Source organism: Garra rufa, chromosome 25, assembly GCF_049309525.1.
Source record: "Garra rufa chromosome 25, GarRuf1.0, whole genome shotgun sequence".
NCBI lineage: Eukaryota > Metazoa > Chordata > Actinopteri > Cypriniformes > Cyprinidae > Garra > Garra rufa.
In genome coordinates, this window is record NC_133385.1 from 36,892,526 (window position 1) to 36,919,875 (window position 27,350).

A 27,350-nucleotide genomic window follows, 5' to 3' on the forward strand; every position below is an offset into this window, starting at 1 on the left:
GCCAGAGTTGAGAACCCCTGTTCTAAATCATGGGTGCCAATCCTGTTCCTGGAATTCTACTTTCTGGCAAATCCTGCGTTCCATTTGGAAGGTCTCATCCCTATGCCCTTATCCAGTGTTTCTTAACTCCAGTCCTCGGGGCCCACTGCTCTGCACACTTTGTATGTCTCCCTCATTTAAGGCACTTGATTCTGATCATCAGCTCATTAGACGAAAGATCCATGAACTGAACTGAGTGTGTCAGACTCAGAAACATACAAAATGTGCAGGGCTGCGTTTCCCAAAAGCATCGTAAGCCTAAGTTGTTCGTAAAAATGATCGTACGACTGATCTTAATATTACGGTCTGTTTCCCAAAAACATCGTAACTTAAGTAGCACTTGAAAATCTTCGTAGATTTACGAGTGCTCTGGAGTAATCGTAAAGCCTTAAGTGCATCGTAAGGGGACAGAGTTATGAGGGCACCTGCTGGACAACCGGCAAATTGCACCTAAAATGTACTTCTCTTCAAAGTAATTTTTCATTTTATTGGTACGTATATATTTATTACTTTCTATTTTCTACTCATTACACCATTCAATATAGAAATAATAAATAAATAAAATAATATTACATAATAAATGTTAGAATGAAAAAAAAAATGTTTTAATTAAAATTACAAACTTAAAACTAGGGCTGGGCGGTATACCTTTTCATACCGAATACCGGTGTTTTTTTTTTTTAATGATATTCATTTTTCATATACCCCAATACCGGTGAGTGTGTGCGTACAAAGCGCTGGGAACATGTTGACGCAAACAGAAACCGCAGCTTGCACGTGCTTGTCTGAAGCAACACATCTGAGGTGTGGACGTATTTCAGTATATCTGAGAAAGATCCAGGGTTAGCGATTTGCAAAACTTGTAATGCCGAAATTTCAAGAGGGGGTGTGTCTGCAGTGATGACTAGAGCAGAGATCGGCGCATTGTGCGCAGACAGATGTAGCTTTCAGTGAGAGAAAAACAATGACTTTACGTTGGTGTTACGTCGCAATATTTTAAAGATATGTCTTTTCTATATACTGTATTTTTATTAATATTTATGTTTTAAAGCCAATGGATATCACACAAGCAACGTGGAAACTGATCAATATGTTAAAGTGAAAGTAAAAACTGACTTTCAGCATCTGATGTGCATTCTTTCAGACAATGAGAGACGATTATACTTCATATGCTGATATTAATTTAGTCCCTTAATATTTTTCTTGTGCCCCGAACATGGTGGGAAAAAAAATAAAAAAGAAACGTATTTTGTGTAAGGTTTGTTTTTGAAAGTCTTAAATAAAGCTCTTAATTTTCATTGATGACTGCAGTGTTATTAGGGGGTTATGAAAGTCATAATTATGATTTCAGGTGGTCTAAAATGTGGGGACTGAAAGACAAGAATTGCGATGAAACTTCAAAAGGCTATCCATTGAATAAATATGAGCGCTGCACGTTTCAAAATCATTTGTTGCGCTACTTTGTATACTACCATTCTGACAGCGCCTCCTGCTGGAAGAGAAACGCGTAGACTTGTAAATGTGAACTTGTGAAGAATGCACAATAAAGTGTTGTGTATTTTGACTGCAAATCATGAATTCTGATTTCTTCACCTCATTACAATTATGAGTGCCACTGTCACTTCTTTGTGAACAACAGCATTTTGTGAGACCATTCAAACCTGGGTTAATAGTCCGGTCAATGTAAGCCAATATACTGCAGTAATTAGTCTCTAATTTATTAGGAAATGTGGTTAACACCTAGTCATGCATGAAAAAAAAAATACCGTCATATACCGTGATACCGTATAATTTTGAAAAATACCGTGATATAAATTTTTGGTCATACCGCCCAGCTCTACTTAAAACTTAAAGTTTTTCAGGCTGTAATAATATTCACATGTCGCACACTGATTGTCATCTATTTCACTAATTGCAGAAGGCCCCACTTGAAGAAACTGAATCACTGATTTTAGAAATTGCATTAATTATCTCTTCCCTGAATTTATTCTCTTGTTAGGTTCATAATGGTCAAAGGTTGTCCTTTTATAAATGTACATGAAGAGTACATTTATATAAAATAGTGCTGATAAAGCATGTGCACATTAAACATTTTTCTGCACCTATATCGATAGGCTAATAGATAGGCCCTAATACTATATTGCCACACACACCCTCAAGACTCAAGCTGTAGTAAAATATATACCCCTCTTTTCACAGACAAGGCTTAAGCCTAGTCCAGACTAAAATGCAAGTCTGAGCATTTTTTACTGAAGGACACTTGCACTGACTGATCTTAAAATATATCAGTCCCTTTGTTTTGTCTCAAGATGGACACCAGTAACATCAGTTTTTTCCTAAGGCACATTTATAAAAAAAAAATACTTAAATCTAATTGAACTAGATTTCAAGATGGTAAGTGTCTGTCAAAAGGAGGGAAACCTAGGAGGTTTTTGTAGCTCCACCTCCTCTAAAATAATATTAATTTCCTCTTATTGAAAAATGTATTTTCTTTGTTTTTTGGTTTCAGCCATTTTGCTAGTGTCTCCACCCCTAGGTATGTGCTTATTTAAATTTTTGTCCTAATTAAAGATAATTAGGATAAATTTTTCAAAAATAAATGTAAGAGCTTATTTATTTCTTTATTTACTTATTGATTTATTTTGATGTGAGATAAGCAACTGTTGATAAAGAAATTGATACATAATTCTACTTAAATAATTAAGGTTCCATAATAATATCGAAAATGATGCAGATGTCATTTCTGGCAAGGACTGTTAGAATTTGTTTTATTTTCCAGTTAATTTATGTTTTTAAACTTGCTCAAGAAGAAATCACAGGACTTTTTATGTTATTCGAGTTGAATACACATTCACACAAGTAGAAGAAGAATCGGAAATAAAAAATTAGATGGATTGCTATAACAGCATGTGACATTTCAGCACTTTACCAACGGATAGCGACTCCTAAGTAGCACTTAAAACAGGGCTACGTGCAATTGTGTTAAGTGCATTTTTGGGAAACGCACGTAAAACAATAACGAACGTTCGCAAAGTGACTCGTAGAAAACGCTCTTAAGCGCTAAGATCAATCGTTATCGGGAAACGCAGCCCAGAGCAGTAGGCCTCGAGGACTGGAGTTGAGAACCACTGCCCTAATCCCTTCAAAGGGTCTGCAATTATTAAGGAATACTTAATAATTGCAGACAGGTTTGTTGGAGCAGGGTTTGCACTGAACTCTGCAGGAGGTAGATCTCCAGGAACAGAATTAAACACCTACCTGCTGCAAATTCAGTTTTATTAGCAAAGTTCAGGAGGAGCATGTTCAGATAATTAACCAATTTAGCACAGGTGGAGCATGTTCAGGTAATTGATGTTAACGGTGTGTTTCCACTACACTGCCAAATCTGCGCACAGTGCTGCTGGCAACGTTACAAAGCCACTGCTTTGGGCCGTGTCAAATTTAGGGCAGAGCACACCTTTGGAAACAATTTTTACACATTCCCTGCTTTCCATTTGGAAGGGATCATCACTTTGCCCCAATCCCTTTCAAATGGTTAACCCTCCTAAGTGAGAGCTTTGAAGGGTTGAAGGATGTAGGGGACCAAACAACTGTTTCTTGAAGTGTCCTTCTGCGTCATCATCCTGTGACCACACGGAAGTGCCGTCATCATGGTAAGAATCAGCACAAAGGATCATGGGGCGAAGTGCCCATCAGTTGTACCCTTCGAAATCCTTCATTCCAAAGTGCCCTTTGAAGTGGCCAGTTTTGAGCACTTCGGTTTAGAATGACCCTTCAATATGTCGGCCATGATTGTTTTCACTTCTAAGTGCCCTTCGGATGGTAATATATCCCGTTTGGAACGCACCGCCTGTTTGCATTTCATCTTCTTCTTTTAACAACAGTTCGCAAACTAAACACTTTAATGGCGCCATCTAGGTACAACCTAAAATTCAAAATGATGAAACGTAGCCTATAGAGACAGCCCTAAATAAAACATGACTTTTTCAACGGCAAGTGAATTTAGCTGAGTAATCCACCAGTTCAGCAAACACTTGGAACCATACGTCAAAATCTTGCCTTGCCTACTTTTCACAGCGATTGGTTGTCGCCCGGCGTTTTTCACTTGAGATTTGCATAAAGTCAAGGAATGCCCAACCTTTTTGACACGTTCAGCTGCTCTCAGTGCTTTCTCTGTGACGCTTTCAATCCCATAATGCACTTTGTGAGCATTTAAGCTCAACTTCCATAGGAATGAATTGAAAACCCTCTCTGCATTTTCTACGTGCCAGTGAAAACGCACTGTCAATATGCAGCCAACTTACCTTTGTCCCATGACAGATTTCCAGCATCCCTCCTCCACCCGAACTTTTCAAATCTAACTATTTCTGTCCCAGCTTGGGATATAGGGAAGTTCTCTGAGTTTGGGCTAAATTTTGAGCTCAGAGCCCTCCCCTCAGACAGCATGCAAAATATACATACTATTTGCTCTGTCTAAATATATGTAAGTGCAAACTCAAGAAATTATCAATTATAGAACTAGAAGCAAGTGAATAAATCTTGAGGAGAGCTGTGATCAAAAGCATCACCTTGTTTTAATCGAGTTTACCGGCCCATTCAGTCTAAAATGGTTAATGGTAACAGACTAGGCTTGCTGTCATCGATAGATACTCAATCCCAAGGCTCTGCTCAAACTCAGAGTAAACCCCCCTTAATGGTAAAATAGAAAGGAAATAATGGACTAGTGGAGGAGATGGGGAAGTAAAGAAATGCCAGAACAATTGTTGTTGCAACGGCTCAATGGCTGCTGTTTATATACACTAATGATGAGTGACAGAACTGATTGAATAGGCTCCTCCTAAACCTATGTTTGGAACTTCGTTAGTGATCTTTAGCATCAGACTAAAGAGTGCCCATGATGCCTTTAAATGCTGCGTTTCAGTAGATTTTAGCAAGCGTTTTAACAAAACTGATGACTTCAGCTGTGTGACCAGCAACTGAGATGGATTAAAAATGTAAAGTAAAAAATCCATCCTAGATGCTATGCAAGATGAATGCAAGCAATGCACAATTTACACCATCATTATTTCTCTAGCGACTTTTCATTTCGATTCAGTCCCTTGCCTTTTCATCTCTTACAATTTTTTTTCTCCCTGGTCTCATCTAAATAACATTTTAATCAAAGGCTGCGAGTGTGAGAGAGAGTGAGAGAGCGAGCTGTAGAATTCATTAAAATCTAAGCCCCGTCATGCACATACATGCACAGATCCCATCTGTGAGGGTCAGCTCTGAATAGGAGAGTCGGCCCCTGGGGACGTGTTGGCCCATCTCGGTGTGTGCTTAAGCGGATTTGGCTCCTGCTCTTTCACTCTCTGTCTGTCTCCTTCTCCTGTCTTCCTCTGAAAGTCTCTCTCTCCTCTTAATCACTGTCAAAGTGAGAGGTGAGAGGCCTTGACTTACACCTGAGTCCCAACCCAGAGGACGAATATCACAAAGGAAATCTTTTCAATATCTCAGACTTGAATAAGATCAAGGGCAAGAGACTTTTTCTGATGTCTTTTGCTTCTCAGATTATTCTCCTTAGAAAAAGGCACCCATGTGTTATGCCTTAAAATCTAGTGATCATCTTACTTTGGCAGCATTTTGGGGCATTGTAAGTGAATGTGCTCATTAAGACCAGTAATGTATAATAAGAAAGGTTCATTTTAATTTCATGTGGCACAGACTCAGTCAGTTACGTTAACTGTTTATTTCTAGTATCCCTCCAACTTATCTCTCGAATGCTAAATAATGCACTGCTGGTCTCCACAGAGCAGATCTGGCAACCTTAGCCAATGCAGAAATGCTTTTTCCAGAGAAAAAAAAACATTGTCAGATCCCACGGCATCAGCAGGATCGAACTATTTTAAGATGGTGTGAAGAACAGGGCGATGGAAGGGGGAGGGGATGATTCTCAAACACAGGAAAAGTGTTGATAAGTGATGAAATATTCATTTAGTTTCATGCCTATGTGTGTGCAGTTGTGTCATACTACCAGACACCAGGCTTTTTTGGACTCATTTCACCTGCTAACCTGTCAGGTTTCAAACATAGGATGTCAGCCAGCATTTGTGAAATTTGCGCAGCAGAGACACTGAAGTTCTTCTGTCTGTGCGTGGGGAGAGTAATTTAAAACCTAATTACATGAATAAATGCCTCAGGGCATCAGTAGTTCATAAACATGACAGAGAGGAGCAACTGGCCAGCACGTTCATAAGATGAGAAACCAGCCTCATATTCCCTAGGAGCCTCCTTTGTAATTTAGCACAACATATTGATCAGTCGCATTGTTGAATCTAGATTTGTACATTTGATGGAGAAAAGAAAGAAATTATAATAACCAATATAAAAGCCTGGTAACAAGAAGAATGATAACTATATATATATATATATATATATATATATATGCCATCTGACACTTTAAATGCTCTAGCTCATTAAAGCAGGATGTATTCTGATTGGCTGTCAGTGTTTCTTCTTTTTATCAGCTGGAACGAATTGTTCTGAAAAAGCGTTTATAATGACAGCATCTGCTATTTTTATAATTGTGCTGACTGTGGACATATTCACATAGAATGTAAATGCGAATTAGAACAATTCTTAAAAGTTTACCAATATTTTTTACCGTTATAGTTAGCGTGCTTTATGTCAGTGGGTCTTAATACTAAGGTATTTTGAGTAGTTCTTAACACATGGCTACATGATTGCTAGGATGTTCTGGTTGGTTAACAGCATTGCTAGGCGGTTGTTATAGCATTCTGAGTGTTTTTAAGACATTGTTTATGCTGTTGCTAGGGTTTTGAGGTTATTTGCTAGGTTTCCGTTGTGGGTGGTTGTCAGTGCATTTCTAAGTGTTTTTTAGGGTTTTATAGGTGGTTGTAAACATAGATTTGTACAATGTTGGGTAGTAACTGATTACGTATAATCTAGATTACGTAATCAGATTCCAAAAAGTAAGTACTTGTAATTACATTTTAAAATGCTTATAATCAGATTAGTTACATTTACTCATAATTAGTGTCTAGTGTCTGGGAATGTTTTAGCGGCAGGTTTTATTTTAGTTCACACACTGTAAAAAGTTTTCACTAGTTTCAACTTAAAAACTTAAGTTTAGCAGCTGCATTAAAAATTTAAGTTAAATCAACTTTAAAGTGCAAGTCATTTCAACTCATAAGTTAAATCAAGTCATTTTAACAACGTTTATTGCCGTGAGTTGAAAATTTTTTTTAAGGCAGCTGCCGAACTTACGTTTTTAAGTTGAAACTGGTAAAAACTTTTTACGGTGCAGAATGTTCTGCTAAAAGGTAGGAAAACATTCTCTAAACACATTCCTCAAATGTTTATTGATAACACTGTTAGAACATTATCCTCTAAAATTCTAATAAAGCTTCCAGTCACACTGAATGTGGACTTATATTGTTCAGAAGTCCATTTTGGTTGAAAGTGAAAACCCAATCTTTGTTTGATGTCAAGCTCCAGCGTCATTAATAACTCCAAAATCAGCATTACCTGCTTAATTTATTGGAAACCACATTGACTTTATTTCTGCCATACATTTAAGTTATGATTGAGACTAACAGAGATTTAGATGTTGATTGAAAGTAATATTTTGGTTTGATGTCACTACCTTAGTTGGGCAATTTGACTCTTGACTTTTGGATGTTTTTTCTCCAGCTGCTGTAACTATGTTTGCTGCTGTAAAAACAGCAATAGAAAATGTGATTGTACGATGCTGGCTAAATGCTGATGTTAAAGACAGTATCATCATGCAGTGATTTGATCAAATGATCTCATCTAGAACCTTATCTATGATAATAATTTCAAATTAGTGATTACTGGTTGTATGACACCCACAAACATCAAGAATCAGTGTATGAATCTCAGCAATGGTGACATGCTTCATGCTGCAATGCATTCTGGGAGCTCTGGATGAGTTTTGCATGATGCACCCAGAATGCATTGCAGCATGAAGCATTTCACCATTGTTGAGATTCATATACTGATTCTTCATACACTGATTCTCACTGATACACTGATGAATGTTTTTTTTTTTTTTTGCTTATTAAAATTATTTGAGTAAAATTCTGCTGATTCCCAGTCTATAAAAACACTGAATTGCTGTAGTAAGTAATGTGCAACTAATACCACATTACTTTACTATATTTACTATTACTATTACTATAATTAGATGAAATCTGACTGCAACGTAATGATAGCTCAGCAAGTGATCTGCATCATCTGATCACATTTTTTCTTGCTGTTTTTGCCATAACAGACACAGCTACAGAAGCTAGAGAAAAAAAAAAAAACATCCAAAAGGCAGACTTTTACTTACAATATAGCAGCCCATAGAGATAGTTATTAATAAGGCATCTACGTATACATATCTATGGTTGCAATGCAATTGTGAATGTGTTCAAAATGGCAGTTGGTATGTTGCGAATGTAACAGCTAGCAAGAGCTGTGCAGATAAACTATACCCCCTTGCCCTCAAGAGGCACATTAACAATTGATGCTATAGGCTGTGGCCTTAAGTGGCCTTGTTGTGTCCGTGCCAGTCTGAATTGGTGCCGTGACCCGGATGGGAGTGAGGTTTAGGAAGCTGAGTTTAACAGAGGCAAGCTAGTAGGTGCTATGCAGTTAAACCCCTGCCCTTAAGATGCACAATGATGCTAGACATCCTTGTTAGCATGTCTGCTTCTCATACCGGCTGTCACTAAGTTGAGCAGAACCGGTTGCATAGGTGAAGCATTGCAAGGTACTTCTGAGTCACTGATGTGACTTTTATGTAATTGCTCGGATTTTATGGGGGCTGCTAGTACATTGATATGCAGTTGTCAAAGTGTTCTATGGAGTTGCTAGACAATTACTAGAAGTTGCTACAATGCTCTGGGTGGTTGCTAGAAATTGGTAGGTAACTGCTAGCGTGGGGTTAATCTAACGGGACATTAAGTACCCTTACAAAATATATCAAAATATACTGGAAAATATCAAATATCAAATAACTAACTCAAAGTATTAATACTAACAATGATGCATGTTTTAGCAAACAGCACTAAAAAGTGAGAAAAACAATTATGAAACAGAAGGATAGAATATAAGAGCCCAGTGTGACTCAGTCACCCTTGACTCATTCTCGTTTAGTCATTCATGACTGCAGGTTTAGTTGAGAACAACATATTAGTGCACAGACTGCTTGAGCAACCCTCACTTCTGCCTCTCTGCATGACAGAGTAAATCTGATGAACCCCCCTTTGCAATAACTGTTTAGGGAGAGTTAAGTCGTGTTGGGAGGGGTTTGCAGAAATAATTGTGTTTGGATCCTGATGTCCCATGAGCCCTGCAGAGGTTTGGTCATTACATACTCATTCTGGATTCTGATTAGAGCCCCATGGCCCCTAGAGATGCTGGGATACCCTTCAACACCTGCTGCCCCGAGCACAGCACTGGATCAGATTCATTTATTACACACACAAACACACACACACACACACACACACACACTCATCCATTGGATCCATTACTCTTTGTTTGATCAAAAACAGAATAGCAGTTCTTAAATGGACAATATCCTAAGTTGAACCCTTTTCTCTTAGTATACACAATCACAAATAGATTCATACTGCACATGCTGCATTTTGAGGGTTTTAAGCTGATGGGTATCATGTGGGTGGATTTGTCACAGAGGCAATTGGCGTGACGCGTGTCATCGGTGGGCTGTGGGAAAACACGTTCCGGTCGGCTGGTGACAGCAATGTGTGTCCTGTCACATTAGCACACGCCACAGAGGAAGCCAGCCCAGGTCATTAAAGTGAGATGGCCCATCCTTTATTTTCAACACAGCATGTCTGCTTACTGTTGCCCAGTCAAGACAGCTGGAATGAAAAGTAAAGGGATTATTTTGAAGATATTTTTGCCTGTATGCTGACTGTTTAACTGGCTACTGCAATAAATAAATAAAATCTTTAACATTTTGAGGGTCTTTTATTGTTTTGGGGTTTGTGGCGTACTGGTTTAGGCTTTAGGGTCTGGAATTGGTCTAGATTTTTGGCGGTCTGATATTGTTCTAGGCTTTAGTCTTTGGGGGTCCGGTATTTGTCTAGTTTTTGGGGGTCTGATATTGGCCTTTAGTCTTTGGGGTCTGGTATTGGTCTAGGCCAGGGGTTCTCAACCTTTTTTAGGCCGGGCCCCCCTCCTGCTCCGGTCAATTTGGCAAGGCCTCCCATACCTGACATTTCCTCTAAAGATTTTTATTTTTAAACCTGTTTTATTAACCAAAACATTTGTTTTGGCTTTTTATTGTTCTACTGCATGTTATAAATAACAAAACAAAATTCAAACTAACTTTAAATTAAAGATATACTTTTGAATTTAAAAGAAAACCCTCTGCTCAGTTCTAACATGCACGCACGCACGCACGCACGCACGCACGCACAGAGAGAGAGAGAGAGATTTAAAGCTCATGAAATCTTTAATTCAGACATTCTTTAGAACTTCAGATTACTTAAGTGCACCTGCCATTTCAACTGGACTGACTGAATATCTTCTGTTTGTATCCATTATAAAATAAACATACAAATGAAAAATACAGCAAATACATTTTAGGTCTGTTGATGCTGGTGCTCATATATGCATAAACACCACTGACACTCACAAGATCCTCCTCTAAGGGTGAACATCTATTATAAAACACTCACAGGACATTAATTTTGACAACTATACAAATATTTTGAAATTTCATGCCAAAATGTGGATCTATGGATCAGAGCCCCGAAAGCATGAATAGTTTGTGAATCAATAGCGGACTTATGCATGCCTAATGTAAGACTCTGATATACAAGAGTGACATACATTAGGGTGACATACATTAGAGTGACATACACGCGCAAGTTTGTTACTATAACTCTGATTGTCTTTATCTCTAGATTAGCATGACGGTTTGTTTCATGCAGCCAAGAGATGGAGTAATGACCTGCACTCCCGGGGAGGAAGTGGGACAAAACATGAATGTTCCGGGACGGAGCAGGACAAAATAACATACATTACCGGGACAGAAACTTGCAGGAGCGGGACTAAAAAAAATATGTCCCTTGCAGGTCTCTAAAATGAAGTTTCATGCAGCGGTTGAAAGTTTTGAGCTGCCGTTCAGTCTGTATTTAACAGTGCGATGAAACTTGCTGCGACGAGTCCAAAGCAATCAATCACAGAACACAAGAGAGACTGTGCTTTGATCATTTTCATTTAAAACATTAATAACGAAATTAAACAATTTTAGGATAATATTTAAATGAACTTTAAGCTATCTTGCGGCACCCTGGAGGACCACCGGTTTAGAATATCTGTTCTACATGAAACGCAATAAAATACACCCAGTACCCAAATAATGCCTTGTTTTCGAGAAAGAACAGACAATTTGCCGGTCCAATATCGGACCGCCAAAAAACTAAAGCCTAGACCAGTGGTTCTCAACCCTAGGGGGGCCCAGAGAGATCGGAAGGGGGGCGCGCCCCCCCCTGTTGAGAACCACTGGTCTAGGCTTTAGTTTTTTTGCGGTCCGATATTGGTCTAGCCCAGGGATCCTCAAATCTGGCCCACAAGATTCATTTTCCTGCAGAGTTTAGCTGTAACCCTAATCAAACACACCTGGGCATGCTAATCAAGGTCTTCAGGATCATTAGAGAATCACAGGTAAATGAGTTTGATCAGGGTTGGAGCTAAACTTGGCCCTCCAGGGTAAGATTTGAGGAACCCTGGTCTAGCCTTTAGTCTTTGATGGTCTGGAATTGGTCTAGATTTCTGGCGCTCTAGTATTGGTCTAGGCTTTAGTCGTTGGGGGTCTTGTATTGGTCTAGGCCAGGGTTCCTCAAATCTCACCCTGGAGGGCCAATGCGCTGCAGAGTTTAACTCCAACCCTGATCAAACTCACCTACCGGTTATTCTCTAATGATCCTGAAGACCTCGATTAGCATGCTCAGGTGTGTTTGATTAGGGTTAGAGCTAAACTCTGCAGGAAAATGGATCTTGTGGGCCAGATTTGAGGATCCCTGGTCTAGGCTTTAGTCTTTGGGGTCAGGAATTGGTCTAGATTTTTGGGGGTCTAGTATTGGTCTAGATTTCTGGAGGTCTGATATTGGCCTAGTCTTTAGTCTTTGGGGTCAATTATTGGTTTAGGCTTTAGTCTTTTGTGGTCCGATGTTGTTCTAGGCTGTAGTCTTTAGGGTCAGGAATTAGTCTAGATTTTTTTGCGGTCTAATATTGGTCTAAATTTTTGGCGATCTGATATTGGTTTAGGCTTTAGTCTTTGGGGGTCTGATATTGACCTAGGCTTTAGTCTTTGAGGTCTGGTATTGGTCTAGGCTTTAGGTTTTGGTGGTCCGATATTGGTCTAGTATTGGTCTAGGCTTTAGTCTTTGGGGATCCGGTATTAGTCTAGGAATTAATCTTTGATGGTCTGGTATTGGTCTAGGCTTTAACCTTTGGGGTCTGGAATTTGTCTAGATTTTGGGGGGTCTAGTATTGGTCTAGATTTCTGGAGGTTTGATATTGGTCTAGGCTTTAGTCTAGGCTTTAGTCTTTGGGGGTCCGGTATTAGTCTAGGAATTAATCTTTGATGGTCTGGTATTGGTCTAGGCTTTAACCTTTGGGGTCTGGAATTTGTCTAGATTTTGGGGGGTCTAGCATTGGTCTAGATTTCTGGAGGTTTGATATTGGTCTAGGCTTTAGTCTTTGAGGTCCAGTATTGGTCCAGCTTAGTCTGTGGGGGTCTGGTATTGGTCTAGATTTTTGGAGGTCTGCTATAGGTATAGGTCTGATATTGGTCTAGGCTTTAGTCTGGTATAGTCCTTGGGGTCCGAACTGGCCTAGGCTTTAGTCTTTGAGGGTCTGGCAGTGGCCTAGGCCTTGGTCTTTAGGGTCTGGAACTGGCCTAGGCTTTAGAAGGTCTGTACTTGATCTGGATTTTTTAAAGGTCTGGTATTGGCCTAGATTTTGGATGGTCTGCTTTTAGCATCTGGAGGTCCACAATTGGTATATGCTTTAGTCTTTGAGAGGTCTGGTACAGATTAAACTTTAGTACTGGTACTGGTCTAGGTTTTAGTATTTAGGAGCCTGTATTGGTCTAGGATTTAGTCTTTGAGTGTGTAGTATTGGTCTAGGTTTTAGTCTTTGAATGTCTGGTATTGTCCTAGATTTTTTAGGGTCTAGTATTTGTCTAGGTATTAGAGGGCCTGGCAGTAGTCTGATTTTGGGATGGTCTGAATTGGTTTGGGTGTTGGAGGGTCTGTTCTTTAATTCTGCTCTATACTCTCATGCTGAATAACAAATAAATGACCAGCACGCTCAGCAGTCTGTTGTAGGGGTTTTAAATGGTATTGATTAGTGATTCGTTCCCATCTAATTTGCTGCTGGTAATTTGTTCTTTGTAGGTCATTCACCTTAATCAGATCCACCGGTGTAATGAGTCAAATCTATCGACTCTGGTTACATATAAGGTTAACACACTAGAGAAATCCTGGCAGAGTGTTTGATAGATATTAAATAAGTTTTGCAGATGTACATTACAGGAAACATTATGAAGTGTCACTTTCACAAACCCTTGGTATGTTTTCCTCGTATGTTACAGGGACAAAAATGTTTGTTAGATCTTCACAAAGAGAGACATGACGATTTCAAATCAATGCCCAGGATGATTTTAATGACTATATCATGCAAAAATAATCATCACACTCTATAAAGAACATCAACTCTTATCTTTTCAAAACCTTTAAATTTTGGTCCACCAGTCGCAAAAATCAAAGAAAAGACATAATAATAATGTCTTGATTGGAATAATTGTATATAAAATCACACTTAGTGAGCAATTCATACAGTTTAACACTTTTTGACATCAACAAATCGCTCTATTTGACACAATAGAATATAACAATCACTTGTGCACTTCAGTCTCAGGCAAGAGGCCATGAAAAGAGCTTTAGGTTTGTGATCAATTCATCACAAAATACACAAATCTAGAAAACATCTAGCTGAGTTTTAGAACAAATTAATGGCTCAGATTCCAACCTCTGAAAATGGCCTTGAATTTTCAGACCAGAACAAACATAAGCTGATTCTGATGCATCAATAAGACTTTCGCAAACATTCGAATGATTCCGTAGTACACTAGACACAATTCAGATTTCTTGAATGGATTAGATGTTGAATATAACAAGATTGCTGATGTTATCAGTAAATTATTGCAGTAGATGTTCTTAATAGTTTTTTTTTTTCCATTATTATTATTATTATTTTGTTTAAGACTTTGACACATCATCTTAGATTACTGCTGGTTGACCAAACGCAACACACTGGTTTGTGTCATGAATAAAGAATCCGAGTGAATCCCACAAAAACATGTGCAATTTCTAAAGAAAATCAAGCTTTAGGACCATTATTTTATATTTTTTATATAAAGTATTTATTGTAATTATTATTTTTAATTTCATTTATTTATTTTTGCATCATGGTAATGAGAATTAAGGATGTGCTTTAAGGATGTGCTTAAAGGATAACTATTGCCAAAATGCAACCTGGGCTGTTTTTTTTTTTTTTTACTGTAAATGAGACAAACATATATCTAAAAGCATAATTACGACAAACGAGCCGTTTTTGAGATTGACCGTGATTTCGCTTTGTGGTCAATGGCCGGTGAATGGGAGTACTAGGGGCATAACTTTGAGCGCATCAAAATCGATATTTTTACAACACTAAGAAGGCTCAACACACCATGAAACTTTGCTGGAAGTATCGCCTGGGTCTCTACACATGAACTCCAGCATTGAGAACATTGTTTGTGTACACAGAGTTTACTAAAAAGGAAGTTTTTGAACAACTCACTTTCACTGTTTGAGTTTCCGTTCGCGGCCGTCTTGCCAGTCAAGAAGTGTCGATCTCTATTGCATTTTGGCAATAGTTATCCTTTAAAACGTAAAAAAAACTTCAATGGTCCTAAAAGCAGGCTTCGTTTTCTTAATGCAATATACATTTTCTTATTTCTTTTGATTTTTAGGTTAAATAGAACCTGCACATCGTGAAGGTTTTGTGAAATTCTCTCAACATATTACATCAGCTTTGCATGGCAACACTTAAATACATCGGATGATCAGGATTTGACCATACATATGGAATGATCTCAATGGCATCACAATATACATCCCGAATGGACACCCTCACTTTTTAATGACAGTTTCTGATAAATATGGCCCAATAAGAACAGTAAGCACAGATATCACTGACCCAGATTCACAACAGTCTCACAGAAACAGTAAATCCATGTCAAAAACACATACTTAAGATAGAAATTACTTGTTTTCCCAAATAACAACATGTCAGTGCATTCAAAGTATCTTAGAAAATGACTGGTTTGTCATTATACGTTGGTTAAAATGGAACATTTTAAATGAAGACCAGCTTAATACCACTTAAAATACAGGACTGTATTGCCAAGCACACACGCGAATGTATTGTTGATGGAACTATAGCTGAACAAAATTTACAAGATTGCACTTTAAAAAGTTCTCAAGTGTACTTTAGGATGTTTCAACATTTAAAGGTTTATCAGTATATTTCACACGCATTTTAATACACGTCTTTATTCAGATATAGCAGTTATGTTTTGCAAATTTGTGCTATTTTATATTCTCTCTGCATCAAACAGTAATATCTATTTTGCTCTACCTTCTAGGTTTACGTCCCAAATAAAGGGACTAATTTATAATGTGTAATATAGTACACGCACATAATGATAAACAGCATTCTTTGTAGGTTTAAATTATATCATATAGTTAACCCAAATTTTGCATATTTTCTGTAAGGTCAATGGCAAGAGCTCTGTAAACCAGAGTGAAACAATTGTTTCTTTTGAACAAAACTACATTAATCTAATCTACTCTACTCTAATTGGTCCTGACCGATTCAACTAAACTACTCATCATCTGCTAAAGTTACAGTAGAAGACACAAAACTAGTCTAAACCTGCAAAAACAGCCAAGACCTGTGCTTTGATTACAGATGTCTGTGCTATTAAATATCGTCAATTGATTAAATGTCATAAACCACAGTAATAACTGAACATATCTGTATTTTTAAAGGAAACATTTACATAGCCATATATATTCTTGATATAGACTTTTTCATATAATTATCGGTATATTCTAATTAATATCTCTGAATACATTATGCCCTCTTAAATATCTTCTCTATTCGCTCCAGGATAAAGACTTTTGAAAAAGGTCTTTGACTTCTATGCTTGTTAAGTACAGTGTCTATTTTATTTCTTTTTGCTTTGCCTTTTTTAATGATTTGCTTTGTGAATAAATATCTAGGAGTACCCATCTCTTGTATACCTCTGCTCGACGTCCTCCTGGATGTATTCCTCGGTTTTCTCCCAGCCCTTCGCCCATCCCCCGTTCAGCTGTGTGGTGGCCCCATATGTTTTGGCGGGGGCCCCAAAAGCAGCCTGGCCTCCGAAAGGAGCGTGGCTCAGCGTGATGTCACCGGTCTCCTCCGCTAACTCGTCTTCATCGATGAAGCCACACTTCTCCTCGCTGGTCTCCTCCGGATCGGCCCACGGCTGCTTCTCGCCGGACGCAAATATCCCATAGAAGATCACGCCACCGTAATGCACCAGCGAGGCGATCAGGAACACGTTCTGCCATTCCTCACGAGTCTGATAGACACAGAATAGAAAAACCCAGGAATGCAGTTTTTTTTGCTGACTTTTACTGTAATTCTTAGTGGCTGTGTTTAGAATGGTATGAAAAACACCAATATGCTTCATGCAACAATAAACATTTTTAATCACATGACCTCACTACGTTGCATGTTTAGCTCTTGAAATTATTTTGCATTTTTGTTCCAACTTTGTGTAAAAAAACTCAATTAGTCAATAAATAATTAAGAGATGATTAAAAACACAGTTGAAATAGACGACATTGGTCAACACATTCTCACTCCCAACTTGTCACGGGTGTGTGCAGGACGAGACGAGACGATAGACGAGATTAACAATCAACAATATATTTAATAGAATTCTCCAAGATGAACAAGGCTGGAACAGGCAGGAACACAAAGGGCTTTCACACACATCAAAATAACGTTAAGGACTGACAATACACTGAACTCAAAGACAGACTTATAAAGGGTAACTCATGATTAAACACAGGTGACGGTGATTACACAAACGAGGACTAAACCAAATGATCACAAAATTACAGGGGGAAGACAAATGGGAAAAACCAATGACAAAACTGTGACACAACTCGTCACATATTGACGCTTAAATAAAATGTCCCACCCCTATGAAAATTAACCATGGTTTTACTACAACTAAACCAAAAACTATGGTTAAACCATGGTAACCACAAATTAACCATGGTTTTGTAGTTAGTGTGGCAAAACCATGGTTAATCTGTGGTTACCATGGTTTAACTATAGTTTTTGGTTTTAGTTGTAGTAAAACCATGGTTAATTTTCGTCATGATTAAAAGGGGCCTATTATGCTCATTTACAAAGTCTTGATTTAATTTTGGGGATGCACTAAAGCATGCTTTCATTCTTGGTGGTTCAAAAAACGCATTATTTTTTTTACTACAATAGCTTTCTAACAAAATGTGTTGTGATTGGTTAGCAGTCCCACTGCGTTGCGATTGGCGAACAGCTTTACAAAGCAGCAAGTTCCGTGTACAACTACGCAAGCTATTTTAAAGTGATTGTTAGGTTTTAAATATGGCCATTGTTCTTACAAAAACAAATCTGTTCGCTACAGGAGGCTTTTATTGACCCCCCGAAGCCATGTGAGGCATTTTTTATTATGGATCTATGCACTTTATTGGACTTGTTTTGGACTGATGGAGAGAAACACCAGTCTATGGCGTTCTAAAACTTGGGAGTGCCAGGATAATTTTTTAATATAACTCCGATTGCATTTGTCTGAGAGAAGGAAGTCATATACACCTAGGATGCATGGAGGGTGATTAAACAATAGGCTACAGTAGTGTTGGTCCTATCGTCAGCCTGTGAGATCGCCGATACATGATATTATCATTATTGTGCTCATTTATTGAATTATTTACATGCCCGAAAAAGTTAGGCGAATCTCCCACCTTGTCCCTCCCCACCCACCACCGATTTTAATTTCTGTAGGCAGGATTTATTTGAATGATATTCTAATAGACCGCATTGTGACAAAATATCATCTGGAAAACAAACGCTGTAGTCCAAAGGAGCCGTTCATTGTAATTCTTGAAAAGAGATTTTATATATATATATCCCTTTGGGGTGGACTTTGAGATTTGTAACTTTGTAGAGTTTTTTTTTTAATTTTTTTTTATGACCAAACATATACACCACACACTGACTAAATTTTAAAAAAGCATAATAGGACCCCTTTTAAATTACATATTGGGTACAAATTTTGCCGTTATTGCATATATGTTGGGGTGTGTGTTAGTTTCAGTGTAAACAGTCAAAATAATTATTTTTACATGACACTATTTACACATGTATGAGCATGTAACCCAACCCCTACCCCTAAACCTAACCATTTGTCAATATAAAACAGAGGATATAACAGGCAGATACAACTACAGTCACAATCTATTGAAAAAGTATTATTATCCAAAGTCTTCTCAGGCAAAACAATTTATTTCTGAGAGGAATAGACGCAATCACCATCTCTATCTGCTGTAAAGCTCATCCTGTGTGCAGTCTGTGCACAAATTCAAAAATTGCCGCCAAAAGAAACGCTACATCAGCTTTGGTTGTGAAATGCCATTGGCTCTTGTGTGTCTCATGGCCGATTGTGTCATGCTAAACAAGTTCGGGAGTATCGTTTTGAATGTGATATGAGCTGGAGCAAGATCATTTTCAGCAATTTAAACCTTATGATTTACTCTTTTCATAAAGATATCGGAGGTCTTGGAATGCAACCTTGTTTGTAATAAATGGCTGTTGCATGTTTTATATTGTTCAGAAATGGGTAGATTTAGGGTAGGGGTGGGGTTAAGTGCTCCAAAATATCTATGAAAGTACATTTACGTAAAATAATTTTGCAAATGCATGCAAACCATTAAATGCGACACATAATGCAAACAATTAAAAGCAATGGAGGTGACAGAAGTGTGTCAAAAGTGACGCCAAGGGGTCCTGACCAAGCGTCATGTGTGACGTGTTTGGAGTGAGAATGTGTTGCATTGGTCAAAATGGAGACAGAATACCAAGTTAAGTGTATTGCGTCGTAAAATGCCGTACTCTCCGCAGTTTGTTGTGTTCTATACTGCACACTTGGTCAAATATAGCAGGTATGCTAATGCAGAGTATGGTAATATGCAATTTGAACACTGCATGTGTGTTTAATTCTATAAAGCCTTTTGTATTATATTTGATGCACAAATTTCTATCAAATATATAAACTGTCAATATGAGCTAATCTTTGCTAAAAAAAAAATCATTCTACACAGTCTACCACATCTTCTGTTGTCTAATTACTTTATACTTAAAAGGCCTTGTCGTATCATTCTAAAAATATCCACCTACGGTTTGTAATTGAACATGTCTTTTGTTGTGAAATCTTTGATCATTTTTTATGAAGTAACATAATAATAATTTATATTTAGTTTAGTTTTTTAATATTTCAAGACAGACAATTACTGAACTGAAGCAAATGAAACATATGTACAGGGCTTTGACCATAAAACTACAATTTTAAATATGATCTTATTAAGGCATATTATTGTGAGATACAGTGTGACAACTGATATTCATATTTTATCATGCAGTCCTGCTATACTCCTATAAAGATCTCATTGATTTACATCACAAAACAGAATGAAGTGTATCATATATAATGCTAAAAAAAAAAAAAAAAAAAAAAAAAAAAAAAAAAAAAAAATCACACACAGTCAAACCAAAAATTATTAAGACACCAGATATAATTTTTGATATTTTTTACTAGTGGGTGCAGGACACTATAGTTCATCTATGTAAGTGAGGACAGTGAAAAAAAGTAAACTGTGACACAGTATATAAATAATTCTTCATACAGTGGACTACCAGTAATATTTATCCAATTTTGGGTCCCAAAATGTTATCAATTTTACTGGTAGTCCAAAGTTCTATCTGTAATTATCAAGATTAACTTGTTCTGACACATTTTAACTCTTGAGTTCTTGTCATATTTTATTACCATTTTTAAGCTATAGCCAATAAACTGTGATAATGCGAAAAATGTTGAAGGCGTTTAAAACCATTTTTGGTTTGACTGTACGTAAACATTTAGATTTTTTACACATTTTGTGTAAAGGTACAATAAACGCTTCCATTTTCTTACTACTGTATCAGATTTAACAAGTTCAGGTTACAGTAAACACATAATATTGAAAGTAGGGCTAATTTCAGGATTTCTCACCTTGTTTTTGGTCATAGCACCTACAATCAGAGGGCAGACCATTCCAGAAAGAGTGCCCACTCCATTAGAAATACCCATCAGTATGCTGGCATACCTTGGCGCGATGTCCAAGTGGTTGACATTAAAACCTTGAAGAAGGACAGGATCAAAGAAGAAATCAGAAATACTGGGAGACAATTATTATGCATTTTTGAATGCATGTAAATCAAAATTGCATTTCAAAACTCGAAAAAACTCACCTGATATAGCAAAGCCGCTAAAACCAACAGCTAGCACCAGAAACGAGATGGCCACTCCTTTACTGTGAGAGAAACCAACCACTAACAGTAGAGTGGCCTCCATTCCAAACCCTTCAATAAAATGAGTGGGCCAAAGGTCATACGATATCATAATATTTTCTTTTAATTCCAAATGCAAGATACATTTGCTCTAATGAAATGTGGTATTCTTACCTCCACAGTTCATGATTTTCCTGACAGTAGTGGTGGTTAAGATGTTTCTGGTGCGCAGGAAGTCAGCCAGTTGACCACCAATTGGCACTATGATGGTCATGACCAGGTGGGGTAGAGCAGAGACCATACCGACCTGACAACACAAAACATCAGTGGGATAGTGTAGGGCTGTTCAATTCCGAAATTTTTGGAATCGATTGGATTCGATTCCAAGAATCGATTCCTCACTGTTGTTTCCGATTCTTTTTTGATTCTTGTTTAGATCGGAGAAAGCTAATTTCACAATGAATGCAGGATGTAAAGGTCATAGAAAGTTGCCTTCTCACAAAATTAAGCTTCATTTGAAAAAAAAAAAAAAAAATTATATATATAATTTTTTAATTTTGTTTTGTCTGCATAGCCCATGAAATTAGTCATAACCCACAGCTCAGCAGTGGACATGCATTTATTGCATGAATAAAACAAGACATGACATGTCTAAAATGACAAAATTAGCAAACATTACACTGAAACAAAATAAACAGAATTTTAATAACAACACTGATATAAGAGCTTGTGGCGTAGCCGTAAATCGGATGCGCTCTCGGCCACTGATATAATGTGCTCTCTGCGTTTTCTTTCAGAGTTATCATTGGCTGATAGAACGGTTTAAAATAGCATTTATTTAAGATGTAAATAAGATCAAGACCCTCGATCACATCATGATCTATTCTGTCGTACAGCACTCAAAATTGTGGACAACATAAACCAGTTCCCCCGTAAAATAACTTCGAAATCGTTTTTTGAACTGGCTCATTTTAATGATCTATCTGAGTGAATCTTTTTGTGGGAACGAATCAGACTTATAACAACTATTAGCGAGCAAGAGGTAAATTGCATGCATCCTTAAACTCAGACGAGTTTAGAAATTACTCGTTTTCATTCAGTTTATTTTCGTCAATCAACGTTCAGCGATGTTTGAATAGCCGAGATATGCAGCATTCATGGGATGCAGCCTTCCGTTTAAATGGCACCCATTTATACGTTTTGTTGAACTGAGAACGGCTCTGAATAAGGAGTCGACTCCCCTTAATAGCATCGATTCCAAACGTTGGAATCGACTCTTGATCTCCAATGCCTTGGAATCTATTCTTTTTGTAAGCGATTCCCAGCCCTAGGATAGTGGCAAGGAGCCACACTTTTCAATACAATGGAATTTAATGGTGATTTTCTCTTATCAAATTAAAAAATGCTGGTTATTTATCATCCTGGATACGAAATGTCAAAAACAAAACTGTTAGAAATACTAATACACTAAATCACTATATTGAAACTCTAAATGAGCCCTGACTGGTAAAGCCACAAAACAAGTCCAATCTCCTATACTGCACCTATGAGGCAGCTCTGACCAGCAGAGTCAAAGCAGTGGTTCAATTACACCTGTCAGGCTTGCAGGATTTATATCACTCTTTCAGCTCAGAAGTGGAAGATCAATAACAATGTCAGGTTTTATTTATGTACGCCAATGTGAGCACACTTTTCTGAATGGCCGACATCGCAAATACAATCCAATACGGACGGCTCCATGCGTGGCAGCAGTGAATGAGGGTCAAACAGGACAGACGGTAACGATTCAAATGAGGCCTGAGAAAGAATTGCATATGAGACCAATTCAGTAAATGCTAAAGCACAACTACAGATTTGATTAATGTAAAAATATTCCCCCCTAAATCAGTTTAGCGGCTTCTCTCACCTTACTGATTTCAAAGCCGAACACTTCTTCAAAGTACGCTGGCTGACTGATGAGCAGCAGATAGAAGGTCCAGCTCCTGCAGAAGTTGGCCACAATGATTGCATAGACCGGCATGGAGGTGAAGAACTTCCTCCAGGGCGTCTTGAATTTCTGTAGAGAAGAAAAAATTATCACGTTAAAAGGGTCATGAACTGCCTTTGTTTATTATTGTGTACTGTTCTCTGAGGTCCACTTACAATTTTTAAGATTTGTGCATCAAAAAACGTGTGGCAGATTGTAGATTGTAGATTTAGAAGTAAACGCTCACTGCTATGATTGGCTAATAGTTGTGTGTGTTTGACAGCCTGCATACTTCATGGATGCATAAATACTCAGTACGTATCAAACGATCCGTAATAACAGAAAGCAATGGTGACCACAGAATAAAAACAGCTACTCACAATTGTGTGGTGCGACGTTACTGTTGGATCCAATATATTCGGCACAGTGTGTCAAATTACATATGTGTTGAATTGTGCTTTATTTGTAAATGAATCCACGGCAAAATAAAATGAACAAAGGATGACGTTCTTATAGACACAGTCTGGAATTTCATTAAAGATAAAGTTCATCCACTCTTTCCTAATTTTGGGATCAGAAGGAAGGCGAAGCAAAGACTGTATAGTGACTTCTTGTCTTCGTGGCCATCTTTATGATTTGGTTTCTTTGCCTCTTGTTATTTACACTACATGCGTGAATCGGTGGGCGGGGCTAAACAGGCAGCGATGTAGAAGCAGGTGTTGATCTTCTTTTGTGGGGGCAGTGTTTAGCCACACTGTTACATCATAGAGTGGTACATTCAACAACCAGCTGTTTTGACAAATTAACTTCAATACAAGCTGTTTTTAGACTTACAAGAAAGTGCTGTCTGCTGACACTTACAGGGTGTTTTTATAGTACAATGACCTCTTATATGTCAAAAGATTAAGGGAATTTTGGGTCACACTTTATATTAGGTGGCCTTAACTATCAAGTACTTACATAAAGAAAAATAAATAAGTATGATGTACTTAATGTGGTCATATTGCATTGGAAAACACTTTTGCTTCTATTAAGGTGGGATATGGTTAAGGTTAGGGACAGGTTTGGTGGTATGGGTAGGTTCAAGGGTGGGTTAAGGTGTAAGGGATGGGTTAACAGTGGTAATTACAGAAATTAATTACAAATGTAATTACATACATGTTTTTACATTGTACTTATATTAAAAAAAAAAAAAAAAAAAAAACTATATGTACTCAATAAGTACATTGCACCAAATGATTAATTTAAATGTAATTACATAGTAGTTAAGGCCACCTAATTTAAGGGGGAAGATTTTGATTTCTCAGTTCATGACCCATTGCATGGACATCTTAAGAAACCATATTACAGGGTGCTTAAAGACAATTTGACAAGCACGATTTTGTAACTACACCCATCTACCGTCTCTCCGCTGCTGGACTTTCAAAAATTGCATTCAACACTGCAAAAACATAAATAGTAAGAAAGCTACCTGATCTCATGATGAAAACGTACACTGTAAAAAAAATTCACCAGTTTCAACTTAAAAACTTAAGGCAGCTGCTTACTTAAGTTAAATCAGCTTAAAACTACAAGTTATTTTAACTTATTACAATAAAAATGAGTTAAAAACTTGTGAGTTCTGCACATCAGAACTACATTCTTTGGTTTTACTTCTTGTGATGGATGATTAAGGGAATTTGGCTTTTGTGTTCCTCATATTTATAATCCTGTGAAACAGAGAGACATGACTGGACAATTTTATACTCCTAGCCACGCTGGTGTGCTAAACAAATTTAATATTAATGGGAATATATTTTAGAGATATTTTACTTAGACGAATTTCTAGGGGTTCCAATAATTGTGGCCAAAGTGAACTAGAGAAAAACATTTCATAACGAAATATGCCCCCCATTTTCCATTGTTTTACTGCAATGAAAGGTTAGAATTTTGTGAATTTTTCGAATTAAAGATCCAAAGGATAAACAATGCAGATAAATTTTTTACAGTCACCTTTGCTCATATTTACTAAGGGTGGCAATATTAGTGGAGGGCACTGTATGTTTATGTTCCAAGGAAAAAACAATCAGTGGACATAGCAGTATGTATTTCGCATCTTGCCAAAAGGTTCCCACAGGAAATTTTTCGTCATAAGATCAGGTTGCTAGAAAGAGAGAGAGATGTTTTACCCTCTACTTATTTTAAAATTAATTTGCATGTAAAATTATGTAATGGATTTCTATTCCCAAGCTAGGCCACTGCCATTGAGATGAAATGGAATCGTAAAAGATTCTCAATCTCTCTCCAGGGCAAAAGCTCTTAGAACTCTGGCAACTTGAGGAAAAACATGATTTGAAACTTGCTATCGCTAATATCTTTCAGCTAAAAATTGATTTAGATTATTTAGGGGTCAATTTTATTTTATTATATTTTATTTATAAGACTTTTATGTTCACCAAGGCTGCATTTAGAGAAAGGTATTTGGCCAATCACAACGCACCAGATAGCTGGCCAATCAGACAACACCTTCCATCAACGATGAGTTTTGTAAAAAATCGAAATCATGTAGGGGAGGAGTGGGGTGAGTTGTGCCAGTTTTTACTCAAAGTGACTTTATAGTGAAGCCATGACAGTAATCCCTCCAATTTAAGCCTGTACATATATTTCAGCATGTGGTGCATCCCCGGGAACAATAACTTTGGATCTGAAATAAACTGATTCAGAATTATAGCTTTCAGAAAAAAAAAAGTGGTCTCGTGGCACAACTTGCCCCCGGTGCGGGGTAAGTTGTGCCTTTGGGGAGAATACATTGGGGTAAATTGTGCCAGTGATTATTTAAGTTAAAAAGAGCATTTTATTGTCATGAACTGTAATGCTATATAAAATCAAGACAAATTCAATAAAAATTGCTCATTTAAGGTTTATTTAGATATTGTTACCCTATTAAACTATTGGCATGTCATATTTTCTACTTTTTCGGAAAACACAAAAAAACTCAATATATGATATTTGTGAATAATTAGAACACTCTGTCAACAAAACGCTGTCTGTCAATTATGTAACATATAGGAAAGAAGTTACTTTCTTATGAACATTTTTGAACATCCCATTGTGATTTAGGCCACTTAAAAATCTGACAAACTGCAGGTAAATCAAACACTGATGAGGCACGCTCATCTCCTCACACAGACTATCCCCTGTGGGTATGCAGGTCTAGATCAGGGATGCCCAACCCTGTTCCTGGAGATCTACCATCCTACAAAGTTCAGCTCTAACCCTAATCAAACACCCCTGAACCAGCTACTTAATCTCTTAGTTAGCATGTGATAATCACAGACAGCTGTGTTGGAGCAGGACTGGAACTAAAGTCTGCAGGTAGGTAGTTCTCCAGGAACAGGGTTGGTCAGCCCTGGTCTAGATGGTCTACTACTTAACATCCCACTGGCACAACTTAAAAGTTGTATCAGCGATTTCAAGCCTGACGCATTTTTTTTTACAGTCGATTTATGGGGCAGGCAGCGAGCGGATCGTGAAGAAAGGTCAGCTGAATTTGACACTTTATGTTTCAGGCTTGAAATCACTGATACAACCTTTAACCCTGTCCCTTTGGCACAAATCACCCCAGCCCAACAATTTTGAAAGACTTGCATGATCCCGCAGTTTAGAGCTAACATTATGCTAACTGTATAGACTCACTGTGTAGCCTATAGCACTAAAACATGTGTGAAATATTTTCAAACGTGTCTATAATTGTTCAGATGCAACAATCAAAAAACCTTGATCATATAAATTTTACTTTGAAAGGCAAAAAACAGGTTTTTTTTAGCTAAAATGTGCTTAGACCTCATGCCCTGTGTCTCTCTTCTTTGAGGGATAGGTAAATTGGATGGCTCTTCAAAAGTATGTGGTCACATGACCAAGTTATTATATAGTTTTCTAGAAACAAGGGGTGGAACTACTTCCCCCTGGCACAAATCACCCCACTTTCCCCTACAGTATGTAGAAAATAATGTTTTTTGAACCTCAAACCACATAAACACATTGTATTACAACAAACACACAAAATAATGCTCTTTTTAGCAACATCATATGACCTCTTTAATTTATATAAATGACCTTGAAGCTAATAGACATGGACTATTACCCACAAAACCACAAATGTGATTTCATGAGATCTTCAGATTAGGGAACATACCTCAGCCGCCCCCAGTAGATTGGCACTTTCTCCAATACTCTCCTCTATGTAGGTCCTCTCTTCATCTGAGATGGTGGGATGATCTGCTGGGCTCTCATATGAAACCAGAATCCAAAACATGTACCAGACAATCCCAAAACTGCCTGTAACCCAGTGGAGAGGAAACATGATCCAAGAAAGCCAAAACAACCAAAAAAAAAAAAAAAAAAAAAGAGAGAAGTCTGTTATGATTTCAGGTTTATAACCTACCATATATATAGAAGACAGAAGACCAGCCTGAGTACTGCACTAATATTCCAGCCAACGGCATGGCCACCACAGCACCCGCGTATGAACCTGAAACACAGTGTGTTTACAGCTTTTATTTTGGCTTTTCTGGGTTATGTGTGATTTTAGAAAAAGGCAAATTGTATTTACCACAAAAAGAGGTGGTTG

The 27,350-nt window shown here is 37.6% G+C and overlaps 1 protein-coding gene across 1 annotated transcript in view; it reads right to left on the minus strand.

Annotated features, from left to right (window-relative positions):
- Window positions 1–13,729: 13,729 nt before the first annotated feature.
- The window catches only part of slc17a6a (solute carrier family 17 member 6a), a 29,727-nt gene continuing 16,106 nt past the window's right edge, over window positions 13,730–27,350 (minus strand). Inside the window, exons 5-12 of the mRNA XM_073831684.1 lie at window positions 27,333–27,348; window positions 27,165–27,251; window positions 26,916–27,058; window positions 22,682–22,831; window positions 20,950–21,082; window positions 20,737–20,847; window positions 20,498–20,625; window positions 13,730–16,759 (exon numbers count right to left, since the gene is read on the minus strand). Of these exons, the coding sequence (XP_073687785.1) occupies window positions 16,412–16,759; window positions 20,498–20,625; window positions 20,737–20,847; window positions 20,950–21,082; window positions 22,682–22,831; window positions 26,916–27,058; window positions 27,165–27,251; window positions 27,333–27,348 (1,116 nt within the window). The 3' untranslated portion in view covers window positions 13,730–16,411. The remainder of the gene's footprint in view (window positions 16,760–20,497; window positions 20,626–20,736; window positions 20,848–20,949; window positions 21,083–22,681; window positions 22,832–26,915; window positions 27,059–27,164; window positions 27,252–27,332; window positions 27,349–27,350) is intronic.